The sequence below is a fragment of the Polyodon spathula genome, chromosome 20 (genome assembly GCF_017654505.1).
Source record: "Polyodon spathula isolate WHYD16114869_AA chromosome 20, ASM1765450v1, whole genome shotgun sequence".
In the NCBI taxonomy this organism is placed as follows: domain Eukaryota; kingdom Metazoa; phylum Chordata; class Actinopteri; order Acipenseriformes; family Polyodontidae; genus Polyodon; species Polyodon spathula.
Genome location: NC_054553.1, coordinates 10,546,760 through 10,570,616, shown reverse-complemented (window position 1 = coordinate 10,570,616; position 23,857 = coordinate 10,546,760). Strand labels below are relative to the sequence as shown.

At 38.9% G+C, this 23,857-nt stretch overlaps 1 protein-coding gene across 4 annotated transcripts in view; it reads left to right on the top strand.

Annotated features, from left to right (window-relative positions):
- The window catches only part of LOC121295628 (dachshund homolog 2-like), a 148,366-nt gene that overhangs the window by 74,048 nt on the left and 50,461 nt on the right, over nt 1–23,857 (top strand). For 3 of the 4 annotated variants that reach the window (XM_041220517.1, XM_041220515.1, XM_041220516.1), the window contains exons 3-4: nt 16,195–16,326; nt 17,406–17,498. In XM_041220517.1, coding sequence (XP_041076451.1) covers nt 16,195–16,326; nt 17,406–17,498 — 225 coding nt within the window. The remainder of the gene's footprint in view (nt 1–16,194; nt 16,327–17,405; nt 17,499–23,857) is intronic. The other variant, XM_041220518.1, reaches the window with a different exon arrangement.

Below are 23,857 nucleotides of genomic sequence, written 5' to 3'. Positions count from 1 at the left end.
GTGTGCATGGCAAATATTACACGCAGGCACACAGCGGAGCTGTACAGTTTCGTTAATATGATTTCTTTTGTACGAAATACAAATAATAATTATGAAAAGTAATCTGCGCAGTATATAAGGGGAGAGAAACAAATCCTATGGACTTAAACCCCCAAATTAAAAAGGAAAGTTTCTAAAATGTAAAGGTGTATACTGTGCACATTTGAGACAGGACAGGTTTTTAAATTGGTCCTAAACCTGAAATAAATGAATACGTAAATTGAGCCTGATTCATACATTTTATCCTGCAGACTGATGCCTCGGACATAGTAAGACTAGGGACGAGTCTCTCCCAGGAGGTAGAAGGTGTGTAGCATTTGGTATTTTACATTAGCAAGAAGCTGCTTGCTCGAGAGACTAAGGATCAGGTATGCTGTATTCGAAAAGGAGTGTCTAGTGGTCATAAAATAAAAATAAAATAAATGAACATAAAGCAAGTTTCTATGCACCTCTCTTCCTGCGTGTGGGCCCGACCACCCACATGCAGTTTTTGTAGCGTAATTTGCGTATAGGTTAATCCGGTCCTGATTACAATTATATAACAATTGTGTAAAACATTTGCAGCTTCCTCTGTAGTTGTATTGCTACTTTTGTATTAAATAGAATTGTTGAGAGTATCAAAAAAAATAAAGACATTATTTTACTTTGAGCAAATCACTAATCTGAGCAGGGTTCGGTCCTAATTAGCAATACATAGCAAGAATCTACTGTACTTAAATTAAATCTAAACTGATAGTGTGCTTTCTATAAATTAAAAATAATAGATGATATCTTTTTTTAAACCGTGGTACACAGTGTTTGATTGAGCTTCCTAAGAGTAACCTTTTATCTGTCAAAAGGGCTCGCAAGATTACACCAAATCAGCAAGCAGCTTTGTGAATTGCTTCTGCTATGACCTGACTACACTTGCTTGGTGCTTTTTTTTTTTATATCCCTCGGATGGGGATAAAGTAGTTTTTTCTAGAGAAAACTGACTTAGTCAATCCTATGGAGTGGGAGGTAAATGGGTTGAAGAATAACCTTTCAGTAACCTTTTACATATTGAAAGAGCATTTCTACACTGACTTATTAATTTAGACAAGGTCACCTTTTCATTTTAATACCAGATTAGCTGTGCTGGATCTTGAACTTTGATGTAGAAAATGTGCATATGAGTGCAGATAATTGGGGCTATATTTTAAAAACTGAGGAAAAAAAGGTTTATTGATATATTATTGACATTTAAAAAATGTATAGCTGTTTGGGCATTGAGAGCAAAAGTTATGATATTCAAAATATTTTCTGACTGAGATCAATTGCATTTCTCAGTTTCTCAGTCAGCAGGAGCAACACTGCATACCAGTTTTTCAAATCTACCAGATATACTATAATGCAATCATCATATGATGTCAACAGTTGTGTTCTCAATATGATAAGTGGGTACAATATGTAGGCTGTGCACAGTGAAAAACATGTTATATAGTTTCAGCTAAGAATTAGGATGCTCAAGAGTTAATCTGTTCAGCATTACTGCTAACAGTTGAGTAAGTTATACAAGCAGAAAACAAACTAGCCTACCTCAGTGTGCTCAGCACTCAGAGGAGTACGGTTAGCTTGGCCTGGTAATCACTGAGCAGGTGACTTGTTTACATTGAAATCAGGCAGAAAATGTCCGCTTCTGGCCACTCAAGTGAATCAGTCAAATTATCGAGTGGCTAAACTAATTCTGTGCCTTGGGCCACTGAAGCTGCCACTTCCTATAAGTCAGGCTTTCACTCAGTGTAAAATTGTTTTTATTTTATTTTCAGTTTCATTTATTATGGCTATTCAAGCTAATCCATGCAGTAAACTGGAGCCAGTCAGCCTGTCAGTATTGTTTCAGTGCTCTGCTTGCTAGCCTATACAGAGTTTCCACAGGGAGCTCTTTCATATAGGCCTGGAGTGCTGAAGACTGAATACCGAGACAGAACACATCAGTGTCTTGTTCATCAATCATATTGAAATCATTCTCGATTAATTGTTTCCTCTTTTCCTCACCACACCTGTATTTATTTATTAAATATATACTGTCATAACAGATTTAAAAAAGCACGGCTCGCTTTTTGGTAGTTCTACACTTCATAGATAGTTTCATGTGGTGAGTGAAATTTTCCCCACTTCAACAAATATTTTTCCTATCATTAACCAACCCATCTGCCTGGCAGCCAGTTACAAGCGTTGGACCTGAAGACACTGCTGAGGTGAAATGAACCAGGAAGTGAAACAGTCACATACTACCTTAGAACTGTAGGACAGCAATTCCTATTAAACCTGTTTAAAACTGCCTTTTAAAATGAACATCTGCTGAGTAATGTATAACTATCTTTGGAAGCAGAGGGTCTACCCAACTTAACAAACACACACACAAAACAATGTTTGTGTTTTAAAAAATGCTTTATTCAGAAAAAAAGCACATAAGTTTTAGTCAGATGGTTATTGGACTAGTGAAATACTCAACATTTGTTGTGCTTGAGTAGTCAAATATATTTGTATTTGAAATTTGCACACCTCTCAGTCAACTCCTCACCCATCTCATTTTTTAAACAGTGGAAGGCATACCAACACAAATCTGAATTTAAATAAGGTATTATAGATTTTTATAGGTATGCATTCTTTATTAATTTAATCTTACATGCCCACTTTATAGACATGCAAAATGTTTTGTTCTTTCTAGTACTGTCTTTTCAAAGACTGTCAGGGTAGAAATGCTAATGTGGCCTCACTTTTCATCAGTCTCTCTTGTCAGGTGATGTTGGGGTAAGGGGACAGGATAGAACCATCTCTAGCTCTACCCCGCCCACAGTTTACAGCTGTACACTTGTAAAAGAGGTCTACGAAAACCAGGCAAACTGCCGTTACAAAAAGCTGGTGCACATGAAACAGTAATCACCGTCTTCCAGTCTATTATTAGATTAACTTCACAGGGATTGCTTTTCCTCTCCTGTGAGCTGATGCATAAATGACATGTTTTACCCTCCAATAAATCTAATAGCAGCACAGCTCTGACATGATGTTCCTACCTCTGTCTCCTGACAGATTATTTTTGATTGCTGCAGGCGTTTACAGCATTTCCAAATGATCTGAGTTTTAAAAACGCTGATACAATTTCACTGAGTAAATGTCACTTCCTCTATTAGTACTACAATAGATATTAAAGATGAAGTTGTTTAGGTTGCATGTCAGCACTGATATAAAATAAAGCCACCTGTGCAGTAGGAAAAGAAGACCAGGAAATGCAAAAATATCTCCTTAACAAATAAAGCAATCAGGAAATTACCAGTGTGTTACAGTGTATGTGTCAGACCCGATCTGTACCATCGTATACAGCACTACCACTGTAGTGTTACCAAACCAGAATCGTGTTTAAAGAGATGGAGATGTTAACAACATCATATGATAGAAGTATCTGCAAACAAATGCTTGCACAAAAAAAGAAAATATATATATATAATTAATTGAATGAAAGATTTTTGCAAATCCACTGAAATGTTCATTTGTCAACCAGGATTCTTCCTTTTAAACCTTAACAAGATCATTCAGAAAATACAACATGTTTTGAAATCAGGAACATTACTTGGAAATCACACAAGAACCCTTTAATAAAATAACATTTGTTGCATGGATTCAAACAACTGGCTTGTAAAAACCTTTAGAGGTACAATATACTGTCAAAGAAGCAGGAATATATATCTGTCATGAGTTCAAATAGCGGGCAATCATACCCATATGAACTGAACAGAGCAGGCACGGTTCATCTGAAGACAACAACATGCCTAATGCCCATATCAACATGAAGGGCAATTCATTTAACATGGCAGGTGTACCCATGGGTTTCCTGGTACAGAGAAGTGCAGGTCAACTGCAACCCTATTCTTGCCAAACACTTCATGTTTAAAAGGTGCAGAGCATGCATGGACATGCACAATACTATATAAAATACAATAAAAAGAAAACATGTTTGCATGTGTAAATAATGTAATTACAAATGTTATCAAACTGTGTTATTAGTACAATAAAGAAATACAACTAAACCTGGGGTATTGGGAGTTGTTTTGTGTACTGCCTAAATATATTTGACACTTCTTAGGCCCTAGTCATGACATTTGAGGGCTAATCAAGGAATGTTTTGTTGAGGCTGGTTTTTAATGCCAATTTGATTAATTCTGTCCATTTTTTTTAAAACCCCTTTCAGCTGTTTGAAAGAGGGTTCATGAGTTTGTTCAAAGTACTGTTTATGCTATATAAAATGTATGTAAATAGTCTTCTAAAAACTATCATCAAAGAAAATTTCATTTTTGAACCAACAATCAAATGATCTCCAACCAGCTTGGCTTTAAAAAAAAAAAAGTTTTGGAAGCAGTCTATTGTGTGTATTGACTGTATAATACACAATAAGGTTTATGTAGACTTTTACATAACTTAAAATAACTTATGTCCCCTCTCTGCTGGATGTGCGTTAGCAACCAGCCCTGCAGGTGTCTGCTTCAGCTTACCAGGTGCCTGACTAGTAGGGTCTGTTGTAACACAGTGAGGAAAAGCAGTCCGTGCCAGTTTTGTCCCCCTAACCCACACAAGAGAAAATCCCTGTGGAATCCTAAGTACAGACCAGCAACTTTTCACAGCCAGGAGCCACTCAGGGACTGCATGGCACAATTCCTAAAAACACAACCATTTCTAGCAGGATCTGGGGTATACTTCATGAAGACATCTATTGAAATAACAGTAGATATACTGTAGGAAGATGGTCACATTGAAAGATCTTGTACCACCATGTTAAGCTAACATTTTGTTAATTTAAGAGCTCCTTCATTGATTTTTCTGTAACACAGCCATGTGAATATGGCCCAGAATCTTCTGGGGTTTGAGAACGAAGTTTTGAAGAACCACAACTCTGTTTCTGAGATCTCCAAAGTAAAAAAAAAAAAAAAAAAAAAAAAAAAGCAAACAGTTGAGTCAACTGCTTTATTGACGTAGTCTTTTCCTCTTGCTATTAGCATTAAATACTGCAAGTGCCTGTCCAATTGTTCAGCACTGTGTCGGCTGATGGTTGACAATCGTTGCAAAGAAACAGCCTGCTAATTAAAGCCTGGCTATTAAACGTTATCTCAGTTGTTTACCCTACCATGTTAACAAAAATAAACGATGTGTGTTTTTTCAATTTCCCCTTCAAGCCACTGCCAGGTAAATTAAAAACACCTAAAATAGTAAGTAAGAGGGAAATTAATTAAACAGTTTAATCTAAAGCTAATAACAGTTGCAACCTCAAAAAATATTGCAACAGTGGGGAGTTACTTAACAGCTTATTCCCCATTTGATAGAGTAATCCACTCTAATTCCAGTGTAATTTTAATATTAAACCACAAGCTACTGAAGTTGCTAGTAATTATTAGCTCTTTCCTGTGGCCAAATTGACAGTAAAGTCAGTGGTGAATTAATGTTACATTGCTTGCTAAATGCACACAATTAAAGGCGTAACATTAAATCGAAATGTGGTGGCTTTGCAGCCAGTGACAAATGTATTGACACAGTTGCTCAGCTCTGGTGCATGTTAGTTAGAGGATCTGTTTTGGTTTTCTCTGTCTTTCTTTTCTTCTTTTAAAATTGTGTTCATCAGGAGTTTGTCTGTCTGAGCCCCTCATGAATTCTTAACAGGTTTCTTGCATAAAATCTCCATATAGTTTTAGTGATGTAAGGATCTCTATCAGAGTTGCAAATAGGGGGAAATATCAACAAGCAAATGAACACCACTAAAATAAGCTTGTATTCTTTTATAAAAGCTACAAGAGTTGGGGGCTCCCGAGTGACGCATCCGGTAAATGTCCTCCACCCGGACTGCAGGATGCACCCAATAGCTTGGAGATCGCTGGTTTGAATCCAAGCTATGCCACTGCCAACCGTGGAACCGTTCCCATGGGACGGGGCACAATTGGCCAAGTGTTGCCTGGTCGGGATAGGGGTTAGGTCAGCTGGGGAGTCCTTGGCTCACTTCACACCAGTGACCCCTGTGGCTGGCCAGATGCCTGCAAGCTGGCCTGTACGGCCTGTTCAGAATTGTGTGGTCCTCCAACGCTGTTCTGGATATGACTGCATGGTAGGCTTGCCAAGCGGAAAAAAGCAGACGGCTGACGGCACTCATATAGGAGGACACGAGTGCTCGTCTTCGTCTCTCCCGGGTTGCAATGGTGAGCCAGGTTGAATAATAATTGGACATTCCAAAAAAAAATTATAAATGAGGAGAAAATCAATGCAAATAATTGTTAAATATTGATATGATGTCTATTGTAGTGTTTAAGATGTACCTAAGTACAGTAATCCGTTTTGTATCCACCCGTTACATATCCGCCCTAACTGTTTAGCCACCATGAGCAAACTCTTCAGCAACGTCGCCCATGTGTACAGCGCTAATGCAAAATGGCTACAGGAAAGCAAAAGTGAGTTGTGCTACCTTTGTAATAATAACATGTTATCTTTAGACATATAGTTTCATTTTTAATTTTTAAATTTTTATTTTTTAAGTTTAAGTTTAGGGTGCAACTTTTTGACCAAAGGTATAGTCTGTCGCTGTCTCTTGTAGTGAATGTATTTATCCTTGCAATACACCTTTCAACAGAACCAGATCGTTTTGATATTTTTATTAACATTATTTTCATTCATTAATCTACTGAGGAATGCCGCTGGAAACATTCCATGCAAAGTTAGTAACTGGGAAAAAATTCAACAGATTTTAATTGTTTTATTTTCCATAGATACTATACGTGTTGTACAAACTAAACAATTATAACTATTGTGATAAAATATGGGGAAATGGAAGGTGTATAGACCCAGAATAATGCGTAGTTTATGCCCTCGAAAGTGAAGTGAGTATGGTGATAACTGGGAAGAAAAGGAAAATGTAGTCCCGATTTGTTTAAATAGCGAGAACAAGACTGCATTTCCCAGAATGCCTCAGTTTACAGCCAGGTATTAAAAACATAGAGGAGTATGGGTCAGTGGGTCAGTCGCAGCTCAAATATCACTATTTGCATTTTGGTTGCAACAACAAATTGCACATTGTGTCGTATGTAAAGACAGCTGCAATATACTTTAAATATTTAAATGTAATTTAAATATTTGTTGCGTCTTCTTAGCGAGATCTCTAGCTTTGTACATTGCTAGAGGTGTGCGACATTGTTCAAATAAATAGAGGGAGTTGAGTCGTGGTTTGCTGCAGCAGTGGGTGCCCGAATAACACTATGTAACACAATTTTTGTTCCTGGGTAGTAAGTGTTATTTCCTAATTGCTTATGCCTCAAAAGTATAGAAAATGGCTATTATTCCCCACACTTTGCTTTTGTGACCAGGACAGTGATATTTTGAAATTTACCTATTTCCAATGAGAAAACGAGCGAATTTGTGTCTCTTCGTTCACATAAAGTCAGAAAAAAACAACATATGAATCCAAATTAACATGTATTTATATTAAAGTAATACAAAAATGACTACAAAAGATTTAGAAGTGAGTAGTTTTTTGAGATTTACGATTATACTGTAAATCACTTTCACGAATCAGCCCCCAAATGTAGTCTCCCATCACGTTCTCATTATACTGTCTTGGTAGTTGTGTTCAAAGTCCAGTGGAAGCGCTCGCCTTGCTCCTCCGAGTACGCTCCCATGTTTTCCTTGAATTTATCAAGATGAGCATCAAGGATATGGACTTTGAGGGACATCCTACAGCCCATTGTGCCGAAGTTCTTCACCAGAGTCTCAACCAGCTCCACATAGTTTTCGGCCTTGTGATTGCCCAGGAAGCCCCGAACCACTGCGACAAAGCTGTTCCAAGCCGCTTTCTCCTTACTAGTGAGCTTCTTGGGGAATTCATTGCACTCCAGGATCTTCTTTATCTGTGGTCTGACGAAGACACCGGCTTTGACCTTTGCCTCAGACAGCTTAGGAAAGAAGTCTTGAAGGTACTTGAAGGCTGCCGACTCCTTATCTAGAGCTCTGACAAATTGTTTCATAAGGCCCAATTTGATGTGCAGTGGTGGCATCAGCACCTTCCGGGGGTCCACCAGTGGCTCCCCCTTGACGTTGTTCCTCCTCACAGAGAACTCGGTCCGCTGTGGCCAGTCCCACCTGTGGTAGTGCGCCTTGGTGTCCCTGCTGTCCCAAACAAAGATAGCAGGGAAACTTGGTAAAACTGCCTTGGAGACCCATCAGGAATGCCACCATTTTGAAGTCTCCTATGACCTCCCAGCCATACTCCTCATACTTCAAGGCGTCCAACAAGGTCTTGATGCTGTTGTAATCCTCTTTGAGGTGCACCGAGTGAGCCAGGGGAAGAGACGGGTACTTGTTACCATTATGGAGCAGCACCGCTTTGAGGCTCCTGGATGAGCTGTCAATGAAGAGGCGCCACTCATTCTGGTTACAGGCGATTCCGATTGCCTCGAACAGACTGGTCACATTGTAGCAGAAGCAGAGCCCATCTTGACGGGTGAAGAAGCTGGAAAAAGGTTGGTGACTCTTCCTCTGATCTGCGACTTGCACAATTTCATCCAACAAGTTCCACTGCTTGAGCCTAGACGTCAAAAGCTCGGCATTGGACTTGGTGAGACCAAGATCTCTAATCAAGTCGTTGAGGTCTTTTTGGTTGGGGTAATATGGGTTTCTCTCCTCAGCTCCACCTCTGAAATTGTCGTCTGGATCTACAACGTCTTCCTCGCTCTCTGACTTGCTGCTCTCTTCTAAAGACAGCTGCTTTCTCTCCGGAGGAGTAGGTACGGGGAGCTCTTGGCAGTGTGGCACCGGGACGATGGATGAAGGAAGGTCCGGATACGTGATAGCAGATGCATTCTTGCCAGTCTGACGTTTGGAAGGGTCCACCGTGCAGAAGTAGCAGTTGCTTGAGTGGTCAGTGGGTTCCTGCCAAATTCTTGGGATAGCAAACTTCATGGCTCTCTTTTCCCCTCTGTACCATCCTACAAAAATACATTTATTTCACCCATGACTAATGTGTAATTTTTCATATATGATATTTTTTCAATAACATTGAAAATTGTAAAACATTTTAAAATTAAAAACTTTTAAAATTTTAAAAATTAACAAATTTTATAACAAAATTCCGAGCGACAATTGTCCATCTTACCTTCCAGAGTTTTTTTGCAGTGCTCGCAGGTGAAATGAAGTGCCCAGAGTTTGTCTTGATCCCCGACAGGCATGCCGAAATATGCCTTGTAGGCCTCCCACATCTTAGCAGATGAGTCCACGGAGTACTTTTTCGCTCTTGTCTTGATAAATTGGCCGCAGACGTAGCAAAATGCATCTGCCGGATGCTTGCATCCTCTTGATGCCATCTCAGAAAAATGCAGATATGTATCCACTTAAGCAGCTGGAACTAAACTGAACTGGTGGGCTGTATTTATACTACTATTTATATTACTGGAACGTTCTAGAAGTTACTCCAAGTTTACTCAGCACTGAATCTATCTGGAATGTTCTGGAAAATAGGTAAATTTCAAAATATCACTGTCCTGGTCACAAAAGCAAAGTTTGTGGGGAATAATAGCCATTTTCTATACTTTTGAGGCATAAGCAATTAGTTAATAACACTTACTACCCAGGAACCAAAAAAAACTAAAAATTTGTTACACGGTGTTATCTATATACGCAAGGGTGCACGAATCAAAATAATATTGTTTTAGTTAAATGTAAATGTCATCTGTATATATATATATATATATATATATATATATATATATATATATATATATATATATATATATATAATGAAAGGCAGTTTAATCCCATCAGATTCTATAGTGCAGCCCCCACCTTCACCCCCAAATAAAAAAAAAAAAAAAAGTCTTTATTAAAAAGCTTTGCATAACTATGTAGTAGCCCCTTTGCTATACCGGATATATCTGTCCAACATTAAGAGGTATTGGGTTTAAAACAATACAATAAAATCGCACACACACTCATACATTTATAGTGCTCAATGCATTTTAAATATAAATGATTGCGCTGAAATAACACTAATGTGTTTTAGGCTACACATTACATTATGTAAAAATATCTGTACAGAATGCCTATACAGTATACAGTACAGTAGTAAAATCAAATGAATACATAGCACACTTTCTTTTTAAAATAAGTCATGTTGCTGCATTGTACACATAGGCGTACAATGCAAATTCAAGATTATTTTAAATTGAAACAATGATTTTAGCTTTATTATTATTAACTGACAGTCAATTCTCGTAAATACGAATTTCAAGGGATCAGCAACAAATGTTGCATAATGCCACTGTTTTTATTTAAGTAGGTCAGGGTTGCAGTGCTAAATGTGCACAATTTATAAACCACCTGCACATTAATAGAAAAGGTGTATTTCCTATTCCTATACAGATGTTCAGAATGAGCTGGAGGGGTTAGCGGCACATGTGTGCAGTCTATTGCTTCCAAAACGTTGGGGAAGCCAGAAATGTCACAGAAATTGGCAATGGATGAGAAAAGGCGGACTGAGAAATGCCAGCTACAATTGCCACTGTTTAAAAGATGGTTTCAAAAGTTCTTAAAGCATTGATGCAATTCTAAGCGTCGCAATTGTCTGCAGCTTTCGTACATCTCATTATAATATTTGAGAACCCTGGTTTGCTCCCCCTATCTCCAAATTTGTGCAGCAGCGCCCTATACTTACATAATCATCTACACTTGAACTGCAAACAGAAACTGTAGCCACAAAGCATTCCCTAAAAAGTCGCAAATAGTATTGCGCTTGTTTAGTACATTTCGCCCAAGACTTCCTACTTGTTTGCGACTATTGCGACAGGGGCAACACTTTAGTAAACCTACCCCAGAGTTTCCTAATGAGGCACACCTGCCTATAATCAGCTGGCACGTACATAAAGATGCTATTAAGGTGCATTGGTTGTCTGTGTATCCTTGTTAAATTGGGATTCATTTTATTTTGAAACATGTATACCTATTACATCAGTATATAATTGTTTGGGTTTAGTGCGTTTAAGTATATTTTAGCAAAACTATCCACCAAATTATCAGCCAGTAAACGTCTGGAAATTGCATTACCAGTAAAAACAAACTTGTGACGCTCTCTATATATAATATATAATATATATATAGTATACTATAATGGAGGAGTACTATTCGGTAAATTATGTCATGATGTCACTGTGTTGAGTGCAGACACCACTAAAAGACCTGGACAATAAACCTGCCTGGTTAGACAACCACAATACTTAACTTTACTGAAACCGGTTCAATGAAACTGAACCTGGTTTCATGTAAATCATGTGTCTTTGGCTAGATGGTCTTTTTCTCTGCAGCTATTCCCTCCCTGTTGCAGCAAACAAGGGCATTTCTAGTATCACGTGTGAGTGGCAAGTTCCTAGGCTTGGGTGTCAACCTGCTGATTTCTAGAAATATTTGGCGGATTTTGCTCTTCAGATATTAATTTAGATACTTTAACATGGTTCAACAATACATTATATGAGTGTCAATTGCTGCCAAGGAATACTTCTGTTACCTTTATTTGCTTTGATATTAAAATTGTCTGTGACAAGGTCATCCCACACATTCAGATTCTGTCATATATTTTGTTATTTATATCCAGCAGTTAAATGTCAGTTTTCATATTTGAAGAAGTCAGACAAGAGCATTAAATAATGTTATAAAAATAATGTAATAATAATTTTTATATAGCACCTTTCATAGTGGACCTTTGCAAGATACAAAACTAGGGTGTGTGAACTATGCCTTAGCTGTAGAGTCACTTACAACAACATCTCACCTGAAAGACAGAGCACAAGGAGGTTAAGTGACTTGCTCAGAGTCACACAGTGAGCCAATGGTTGAGTTGGGATGTGAACTGGGGACCTCCTGGTTACAAGTCTGTTTCTTTAACCACTGGACCACACAACCTCCTCTTGTCTTTCTATACTTTTAATAAGTACGTACTTTGAGAAGGAGCATATACCTTTCTTTGATGACGTACTCTATTAATCAATTACATTATTGCTGGTGAAACATGTTCCATTATTATGAATGTAACATACATGGGAGTAACAAAAAAAATCACAAAATATAAGGAGAACAAGCAAGAAAAAAAGCATGTCCAATATCCAGTGAATATTCTCTAATCCTGTCACCTGCAATCCATTATTATGTATGCTTGCAGTTTCAATCATGCAACCTATATTTTGTGCTGCAAGAAAACAGAACAAACAAAAAAAACAGGCTAGAAGGTGTAAGTGTTCTTAACATGTTCATCATTGAATAAAACACCTTTAAGCAAATGTAATTTAAACCATTTATAATAGATCCAAAGTTTTTCATCTTGTCCTAATTCTCATCATTTAAAGTCCACAGGGATACAATTACAGCTTGCAGCGATACTCTTTTGTTCGGAATTCATTTCAACCTCTTTTTTGGAGTAGTGGCTCAAACACTTTTCTGAAATCTCAATTTACTGAAAAAAGAATAGGGAAGTAATCTGGCTGTTCAGAAACCAAGACCCCCTTTCTGAAGTTTATAATTCGTCAATGTACATTCTGTGCACTCGCATTAGTAGGGCTTATTGTCGATGCACAACAGAATCCATTTTGACAGGGAAAAAAGTATGTACTGTTTAAAAGTGCACACATGATAATGGTTGCATAAGAACAAAATAACAACAAAAATGACAAACAAGCTGCTGTGACAGGTACAAGTTTTTGTTTTTTTGGTACATAAAGGTGCAAGGAGGACAGCAGAGTCGTAGGTTGATAATTACCTTTCTATTACTTGTGGTACATTTGAACTTGAGTGTGAACTAAAATAATATTTTGTAATTATTTTGACTGAAGTAATCATTTATTCATTAATAACGTTCCTATATTTGTGAAGTCTTATTACAACCCCTATGAACACAGCATGGTATTGTAAAGTGTCACTTTAATGGTATTTGGAATTCACTCGGTGAGAAACAGGTTAATTAAAATATTTGCTCTATGAGGTGGCTCAAAGGGCTTTGAAAGGAAATACAACTCCTTAAGACACGGTAGAATGCTTTTGGTAAACCACAGAGATAACTGAAACCTTGAGTCAGAGCCCAGCAACTTTAAATACGGCTGATATTAGCTGAAATTTAAGTATTGTATGAAAACTAAACAATCTATTTAGCTTGGCTGGAAAGCTGCAGCTATTCCTTCCCTTTCATCTTCTGTGTTACATTTCCTAGAGTCATGACTTCATCAAACATCATGTCCTGTGACTGTTTGATCTTGGTCCCTTAAAAAGAGTACCTTTTAATATTCTCACAGAGACAATGACACTATTGTATATTTTTATGCTCATAAAGGGTTGGGAGTAAATAGCACTGTCTGATCTATGTGATGGAGGTGGGCTATAATGGTACAATCAGTTTTATGTCGGTGACAAGAATCAAACAGAGTCATTCTTCAGAGTCTCTTAACTGGAAAAAATCTGCCCCCAGGTCAATAGAAATGTGTTAACGACTACTCAGTTACTGGATTTTGTCCTTTAGATGAAAAGGGTCTGTAAGTTTAGACTTGACATTACTGAAATACATTTGCTTCTAATAACTCTCCGCTACTCTGGAAATTAATCATGTACAATAGTTGCCCTTTTATCTATACATCTTGCTTTACTATTCAGTTGCCCCTTCTGACTCATTTTGGCTCACACATCTATTGCAGTCGCAACAACTTCCTAGTATGATCACTTGTGTGTTTTAATTAAATGTAATTTTCTACAGGGAGAGTCTAGAAGGGTCATAAATAGAGCTTGATATGAAAATATAGCTTCCTCAGAAGAGCCACCTAACCAAAGTATCATAAATGTCTTTTGCCAATTAAGTTTAACAGTTTAATCAGTTGCCAGATACATCATACAGTACCATGGATGTCAAGTCTCAAGGTTTACTCATGGGTTTTCACAATTTTGAGTCTCACGGCCGTGCAGTGGATTCTCATGTTTGTCAATAAGTTTGTTAATGTTTGTGAGGCTGTCAAACCCTTTATACGTGATGCAGCGGTAAATGCAATTCAACTGTTCAGGTGTATTAATTCATTGGGGGGGGGGGGGGTAAGGGGTGTAGCTGCTACGCAAACTCCCCCCTTACTCCAAAGATAGAATTGCGTTGTTGTCTCGAACTAATGGTTTGTCTGCGTGAGCCTTCTATGTTTATTACACGGAGAGACTTTCAGACTGTCACTGTCATAAGAGAAATGGACATCAATGAGAATTTAATTATTAAAGTCAAATCTAATGTTCTTTATGATGCCGGTGTTCATGGTTATAAAGACAATAAAAGGAAAGGTGCCATATGGTAAGAAATAACAGAACAATTGGAAATTGATGGTATGTCCAGCTGTCTTTATTTCACCTTAATTTTAGTCAAAGTGACGGGGAGCGCCACACACTGGTTTCGTATTTCTGTGTTTTAATAGTGTTGACCAATAATAAGTCACATTCACACAGTAACTAAAGAGTTTATTAAAACTGAAATCGATAAAGGTAGATTAAACAAAAGTATTTACAAAAAAATGTGTAGATGTAACATTCACTGTTAAATGCCCCCCCCCCCCCCCCCCCAAAAAAAAAAAAAAAAAAAAAAAAACTAGGTTAAGTTTTTTCATCATTCCCAAGGTTGTTCAGCGGGGATCCCACTGATATGGACACTTAGGGGATGACATGTCTGCAGTACAGATGAATAGCCTTGAGATTAGTCTGTTGAACAGGTTTGACATTTCTCTTTTTTTTAATTTTATTTAGTAGTCGCCAATTAGTTTTTTTGTTATTTTCTCCCCAATTTAGTAGTGTCCAATAATTTTTTTTTTTTTTAGCTCAGCTCACTGCTACCACCCCTGCGCTGACTCGGGAAGGGCGAAGACGAACACTTGCTGTCCTCCGAAACATGTGCCATTAGCCCGCTTTTTTACACACTGCAGACTCACCATGCAGCCACCCAGAGCTACAGTGTCGGAGGACAATGTAGCCCTGGGCAGCTTACAGGCAAGCCTGCAGGGTCCTGGCCAGACCACAGGGGTCGGTGGTGCGAGGTGAGCTAAGGACTCCCTGGCCAACCTAACCTTCCCTCCCCCTGGGCAGTGCTCGGCCAATTGTGGGCCGCCCCCTGGGATGTCCCGCCCTCGGTCGGCAAAGGAATAGCCTGGACTCGAACCGGCGACGTCCAGACTATAGGGCGCATCCTGCACTCGGTTTGACGTTTCTAAAATTGTATGGTTAAGGAAGAGAGCAAGTAGCTTAGAATAGAGTGTTAGCAGTGAACTGACTTCTGGTTGTAAAAATCTAAATATCTAAGTGGTACAATGAAGTAAAAAAAAAAAAAAATCCTATTCCTACTTTTTCAAATCTCACCAATGTTGATCTTTGAACCATTGCATATCTGCTAATGTTAGAGTGGAATATTCAGAAATGCTTATTGAGCACTGGCTACAATTGAACGTTTTTCAGTGAGCTAGGAATCGACTGTATATTCCTAAAGATGGTACTAGATTTAAGGTGCATATTCAGCAATTGTTATGAACAAAATTGTAAGTAGAATGTAATGTAATGTAATGAGCATTATCAAACTTCATGATTCCTTTGTATACCACTAAATCTCAGATATACAGAGCAGGGGTAGCTTCCAAAAGGAACTGAGCATGTCCAAGCTTGTCCAATCTTTGATCTCCTATACTGGTTTTTACCAAGGCCTCCAGAGGTTAAAAATTGGTACATTATGGTACTCCTACACATTTACTGGTTTATTCCACATATCCTACCCATTTACTGGTTTATAATAGATATATCTCATAAATTCTTTGAGATGTTGACTGCATATTTTGGAATCATTCTTGCATGTATTCTAATCAAATGACAGCATGACCGTGCAAATCACACTCTTTCAAATGACTCTGCATTGCTAAGCAGATGTGGAGCTTGATATAAGGAAAGTCATTCTCAATTATCTGTTTAAATTTTGGTTCAACATTTTTACTATGCTTATTGGTTAGAGTTAACTTTGTCAACTCCTTTTAAGACTTCAGTCATGTTCCCCCACCATCACACATTTAAAAAAAAAAAACGCAAAACGACAGTATAAGCACAACCTGACCTGCAGTGTGTTGTTTTCAGGTCTTACAGCGGCTGCCATGGCTGAAGCAATGAAACTGCAGAAGATGAAGCTGATGGCAATGAACAGCTTGCATGGCACTGGGAGTCAGAATGGAACTGAGTCTGAGAATGAGGAGCTCAACTCCAATGCAGGTAAGGCTGCGCAGGGGCTGGAAGGTAAACAGGTGACACTTTTAGATAATGGCTGCTACTTTACACGACTTCAAACACTGAACCAGAGTAGAAAGCTTTTACAATTTTAAATCAAATGTTGACTTGTTAGAAACAAATTTGTTACACATTTCAGTTATTTGGCAATTATTAAGTGTTACTTGTTTTTTGTCTTTGTTTAATTCAACTTATTTGAAAGTTGCAAATACTAGTGGATTACAATAACTATATTAATTACGAAATTATTAAATGTTTTATTTATATTTTTTCACAAATAAACTAGCAGTACAAAACACAAACATATTATTGTCTCTATGGTGTTGTGAATATGGGTTTTAAAATTTTGTAAGTGCAAATGGAAATTTACACTGTTCATATTATATGTTAATTAACCTGTAGTACATGTAACCTGTCTGAAACTTCACCAGTAGAAAACACAAAATAAACACATATACATTGACATCGTGATTTACTGAGTGTTCCATGATTAATTCCATCATTAATAAACTGATTCTGTGATGGAGTCTATTAGCTTGAGTAATTTTATGTTCTTGGCGCAACAAGGTGCTTTGCCACAGAACAGCCTGTTTTTCAAATTACAGAAATGTATTGTAAAGTGACTACCGATTTAAGGTGTTATATTTCCTTAGAATGTATTCTTTTAAAAGTAACACATTCTAATGTGTGTGTGTGTCTATATATATATATATATATATATATATATATATATATATATATATATATATATATATATATATAATATACTCTACTAACCTGTGTAAGCTGTTACTGTATTATTATTATTTTGTAACAAACAAGTACATGTCTTGATGATAATTAGAAATTGCCACTATTTTACTCATACAATAGGATTTTTGTAATGGAGTCATTACACACATTACTATTTTTACTTTGACTTTCAAGTTAGTATTCTCTATATAAAACCCAACTGGCCCCAATAGGTATTGTCACTTTAAAAACTCAGGCAACTCTACCCCTTTTTGAGGACATTTTAATGTCACCTGTTGGTAACCAGTAATGATATCTCTTTGACAACCTAGGAATCAACCCACAACTGCTGAGGGCTCTACAAAACAGCCTGCAGATGCAAAGATGGCTTCAGATGGCTGATGACTCTTTGCTGTTAAGCAGCGGTAACCAGCTGTCATTTTGGGGGGGATCACTTTGTGTTGCTGGAGTTTCTAAAGTCCACCATACACTATAACCCTTGACTGAAAGAAACGGCCACATTGCTTTGAGCAGGATTTGTGCTCTGGTTCTTGCTGTATTTCCGGACGATATATGACAAGGCCAACTATTCATTATTTATTCCACATGGTATCACAAATCCTAACTGTAAAGATAGAGCATTGCTGTATTTGGGTGCAACATATAATTAGCGAACTACTGAAAAAGTTGCATGCAACAAAATATATCAAATAGCGTATGGTGGGCTTAAAAGGGAAAAGGTTAAAGAAACATTTGGTTAATAGGGTTGGATTTATCCAGCCTATATGCACCACATACCAGACCGTTAATTATTGTTTTTCCATATTGTAGACATTAAGATATAACTCAGGCCATACTGGTAGATGGGATATTTTATAATAACAATTTAGAATGAAATATGTGACCTTTTGTGTGCATTAATTCAGATTAATTGTTTAACTGGTAACCAGTGATACATTGGGACAACATGAGGTCCAACCAGTGGTTATAGTAAATGACAGTAGCTTTTGGTGGCCCTAAGCATTCAGCCACTGCAGTGTAAAATCACAATGAGAGCAAGGTAGATCATAGGAAATCAGTGACCATTGGAAAAACAAGAGAAACATATTAAATGTATGGAATACGGGAAGGGAACATGTTTGCACAGCTAAAACCTCTGCACATCCAGATTAAAAGTAGTTCGGACTATTGCTGTTGCTTTTTGCAGTCACAGCTTTACAAAGGCCCGATGTTTCAAAAACAGGAAGGAGTTGGCATTTGTACGCACAACTATACAGCATTGTGTATTTTCTTAGGCATACAGTTTATTAGTCATACGCTATTACACATGAGGGACATTTAGGCATTTGCTGCAATTTAGAAAAGCTAAATCACAACCAACAGTTTACTTAAAAAATCTAATTTGTTTACATATAAATCAGTCATGGCTTGTCTTACGCTATCATTCCAGTTAGGAGTGGTTCCAGATAATTGCTTTGGGCTATGTGTTCCTCAGCTTTGATATTGTTTTACTGAGGCTGATAGCTTTCTTAATAGCTGCGACCTGACTCTGCATCTAGATTGCACTGTAGCTAACTACCTGCTTCAATTCCATTCATCTTATAAATGAGAGATGCAGTCTTTTATTGTTCTGAAAAATGGTTTATATCCTGTGGCATAGTGAGCTCTAAAATAATTTAAAAAAAAAAAAAAACATCTCATAAACAGACAAAGCTAACTTCAAGCATTAGTCAAACCTTATGAAACCGGGGAGCCCAGTGAAAGCCCATCTCAAAATGCAGATAGCTGGAGATGTCTACAATTTGATGTTTTACTTGCTTTAGTTGGATCTGTTTACTGAACTGGGGTTTCATACCTTATACAGTGTATGCATTGTTACTTTTATTCTGAAAGTACATTCACTGTATGTGATTTGGGAGCGTGGGTGGGGGGTGGGGGGGTAGTTATGAACTAAAAAATATTATTTTGGAAGGCACTTGAAAATGTCTTGTCATTGGTTGTTTGTATTTGTTTTAATTCATTTGACTGGAATGTAACCCTAAAATGCCTCATTTTCTGAATACAGTAGTAAGGACATTTCTAATGAGGCTTTTGCTTGCTTTTCTAATATGTGTTGGACGGTAGGGGGCTGAAGGCTCTTTACAGAACTCTGTAGATATATTTTTGACTTTGTCTATAGTCTGTTGTGGATTTGTGTACACCTTTATAAAATTTGTACAAAAGACAATGCAAACAAATGATGCACAAAACACCACAGGTGGCCAATTGTTGTAACAGCAGTTTTGTTACAATTACTGTACAGTGCCACAAATTATGCAGATGGATTGATTAATTGATTAACTCCAGTGCACAGATTAAATCCTGGCAAACACTCCGGAGTAAATATTGAGAAACATGTTGCCTAGGTGATTTATGACATATCAGGGGTGATTACAAATTTCAAAGATTCTGCAGCATGTCTAATAGTATAATGCTGCGATACAGAGAAAACGGGCAAATTGCCCAATGTACTATACACATGATTTTACTTCTTAACTAAAACTGATTTGCAATTTTGAGTGTCATGAACACTGCAAAACTGGGCGTATTGTATAAGGGTTTTTAAAGTATATATATAGAGGCACTTTCCTTAGTGTGGTATCTTCACTGAAATGTATGATGTGGAGAATAGGTCAAGATAATATTATGATCTTCTGATCTCACTGCAGCTGAGTGTTCAAAGCAGTCAGATCTGTGTTCAGTTTATTCCTGGTTCTTATTAGTAGATTTAAAATGAATCAGATGTGCTGCATAGTTAAAACATGTTACTTTGTAAATGCAAAATAAATGCATGACATTGGTTGTATACAGGGTTTGAATAATTGATTTAATCCTACCCAACACATCGAACATTATCTGAATCGTATCTGTCTGAAGTTCAGGCATTAACTCTTTGTGCATTTTAAACAGCTGTGGCCGTCCAAAGATGCCAACTGCAAATGCAAGCATTTCTGAATTTACTTGGGGCTATTTTTCTAATGTCACACATCCATGGCAAGCCAACATAAAAGAACATCCAAGGAGGTCTATCTGTGCGTTTGTTGTGTTATTGTTTTTGTGTATATTTTGTTTTTGCCATGTGGATGGGAAGCCAATCCATATTAATTAAAAGTCGTGCAGAAGGGGCCCATTGTCGGAATTAAGTGATTAATTTGTTGCTAATCGGGAGATGGTCACCTGCATAAATACCTGCAGTGGAGAACGGGAGCGCGAGAGGAGAGCTTAATTTAAAACAAAAAGATATAGGAACAGTGAAGGCGATCGCCAAGCCTGACCTATATTTGTATTTTTGTGTTTGTGATTTATTTTATTTAAAACTTTTTATTTCGCTCTGTGAGCAAGTGTTTATTTTTGTTTAAATATTTTATTTATTTTTGTGTATTTAATAAACCTGCCTGTCTGTTTGTTCCGCCTTCTGGCTTGACGTGACCGCAACGCCATTGCCTGCCACACGTGGTGTCCAGTGTGGGATCACCAGTGCCTCCTGGACTCAGGCCAGAAGAGGTACTGCAAAAAGGTACTGCAGTTTCGTTTTTTTTATTAATTTTTTTTTGGAGTGAGGAAAAGGAGGAAAGATGGGAGGAAGAAGAGGAAAGGTGGGAGGAAAAAGGAGGAGCTAGAGGAAGCAACAGCCACAGCATGTCTGCCTGACATGCTTGAAGGGGAAAGGGTGCTTTGAGGTTACCACTCTCCACCTCAAGAAGAGGAGGTTAGCAGGGAAGCCCTCCTCCGCAGCATGGGAGTGCATTGTTGCTGCTGCATCTGTGGGGGGTGGGGACATTTCCCAGTGGCAGGAGCCCGGACGTCCTGCATCTGAGTGGGAGGAGTCGGTGCATTCACAGCCCAAGAGGGGGAAGTCGGTGTGTCCACAGCCTAAGAAGGGGGAGTCGGTGCGTCTACAGCCCAAAAAGGGGGAGCAGGTGTGTCCACCTCCCAGGTACCCAGCAGCAGAGGGAGAGTACCTGCTGGTTCCACCTCCACTGCCATGGGAGAACTGCTTGTTCACTCCCACCTCCACCAGCAGAGGGAGAGTACCTGCTGGTTCCGCCTCCACCACCATGGGATGACTACATGCCGTTCCACCCTCAACCAGCAGAGAAAGCATGCCTGCTGGTTTCCCCACTGCAGCCAGAAGGGGAGGAGCCCCTGCCGCCTCCCCCACCAGAAGGGGAGGAGCCCCTGCTGCCTTCGCTAGGAACAGAGCAGCAGGAGCTGCCTCTGTCTCCACCCCCACTAGAGAGAGAGAAGCAGGAGCTGCCTCTCCCTTCAGCATTGGAGGGACCAGGGCAAGATGCTGCCGAACCTCATTAGCCCCTGCATAGGTTGCTGAGGGGAGCACGGTGGAAAAACGCACGGTCGCAGTGCATGGCTTGCGCCTACTGGGGCCGCTGTTATTTCTGTAGGACCGCAGGAAGCACTGGAGCCGGCGCCTCAGAAAAGGGAACTGCCGGCCATGAACAGGAGGGAGGTCAGGAGACCAGCTCCCCCAGTCGCACTTTCACGGCAGGAGAAACACGGCTGAAGCCCCGGAAGAGGGAGCCCCCAACCATGAAGGAGTGGGGGAAGAAGGACCTCCCACCATGGCCGCCCCCATCAACACCTTGCTGCTCCTCTTATGGGACTTTAAAACGGAGGTGGCTGTTGGGGCCATGTGTGCATTGCACAAGGGGGGGATATGTAACAGAGCGAGCAGCCTTGTTCAGGTTTTATTTTTAGAACTGGGTCCCCCCCCCTCTTCCCCTGTGTTATTTTGTATTTATTTATTTGTTTATTGTATTGTGTTTTATTTTGTGTGTGTGTGTGTGTGTGATATATGACATGACAGCGGAACGCGTGTGTTTGGTTATTGTTTTGATGGCATAGCCGTGCATTTGTTGTGTTATTGTTTTTGTGTATATTTTGTTTTTGTGGCGTGGATGGGAAGCCCATACACATTAATTTAAAACTCATGCAGAAGATCATCTGCATAAATACCTGCAGCTCTCTGCGCTCCGGGTGGGTGTTCGGAAGTGGAGAACAGGAGAGCGAGAGGAGAGATTAATTTAAAACAGAAAGATATAGGAACAGTGAAGTCGATCGTCCAGCCTGACCTATATTTGTATTTTTGTGTTTGTGAGTTATTTTATTTAAAACCTTTTATTTCGCTCTGTGAGCAAGTGTTTATTTTTGTTTAAATATTTTTTTTTTTTTTTGTTGTTTAATAAACGGTGCACGCCGTGCCTGTGAACTGCAATACCCTCCTGTCTGTGTTTGTTCCTCCTTCAGGCCTGACGTCACCGCAATGCCATTTCCTGCCACAGCATGTTATAGCCTAATTATTAACTTGACATAAATAAAAATGTCATAGCTACAGTATAGCCAGGACTAGGCGCTGATTCAAGAAGTCATTTTATTGTAAATTCTACAGTGGGCAGAGTATAGGTACAGTATATCTGAAGTCTACGCTAGCCATAGTATTAGTATATTGGAGGAGGACCTACAGTATAATATAACAAGTGGTCCTTAATGCAACTTTTGCTCTATTCAATTTTTAAATACTAGTAGCTGTACTGCATTTTTTTAAAACTATAAATATACCTCTAAAATTCTATTTAAAAAATCAACATTGGGCCACAGAAGAATTGGACTGAAGTGAAAAGCGCATTTAATGGAGCACTGTCAGAGAAAATCAGCATCACAACTGACACCAGAGAAGAACTGATATTTTTCCACTGACATGTTCAAAGAAAAATCCCATGCATTATTTAAGAAACCCTGCAATCTGTCAGGTGCATGATTGCCGAGTTAGCAGAAACAGGTGCTTCTTATGCTGTTGAAGTTAAGAGGACTGCAGAGGCACAGATCCATATTGTGTAACCTTTTATGTTCGACACCCACTAGGAATCACTAGCTATTACTCAGTCAGCATTTTTTTTGCAGCCACTTCTCCCTGCATTCATGAGGCCTGTAATGTCAGGACGTGCTGCTTTGTTTCTTTAATAAACCGGGTATGTAGGTTTTGATTTCTATGGCACAAAGTTAAGGATAAATGTTGTGGAACTGATCTTTTTTTTTTTTCAATACCAAATCAGTAAGTACAAATCTATTTTTATTTTTTAAATTTAGTCATTGCCAATTATTTTTTATTTTCTCCCAATTTAAAGTGCCCAATTATTATTTAGACTCGACTCACCACTACCACCCCTGCGCTGACTCAGGAGGGCGAATAGGAACACACGCTGTCCTCTGAAGCGTGTGTCGTCAGCCAACCGCTTCTTTACACACTGCAGATTCACCATGCGCCACCCAGGAGCTACAGCGTAGGAGGACAACTCAGCTCCTGGGCAGCTAACAGGCAAGCCCGCAGGCGCCCGACCAGACTACAGGGGTCGCTGATGCGCGGTGAGCCGTGGACACCCATGCCGACATAAACCCTCCTCCCCTGGCGATGCACAGCCAATTGAGCGCCGCCTCCTGGGAACCCCCGTCCACGGTTGGCTGTGGAATAACCAAGACTCGAACCGACGACGTCCAGCCTATAGGGCGCATCCTGCACTCATGAAGAGTGCCTTTACTGGATGCGCCACTCGGGAGCCCAAATATAAATCTATTTTGACATCTCAACAAATAATATATAATGGTTTACGAATAGGAATGTTTTTAAAAGCCATTGTTTTCCTAAAATGGGTTGGCATATATCTGGGGCAATAGTCCTTTTCAGGTCTCTGGACTAGTCATACTTTTATACTGAACATTGGACCATTTG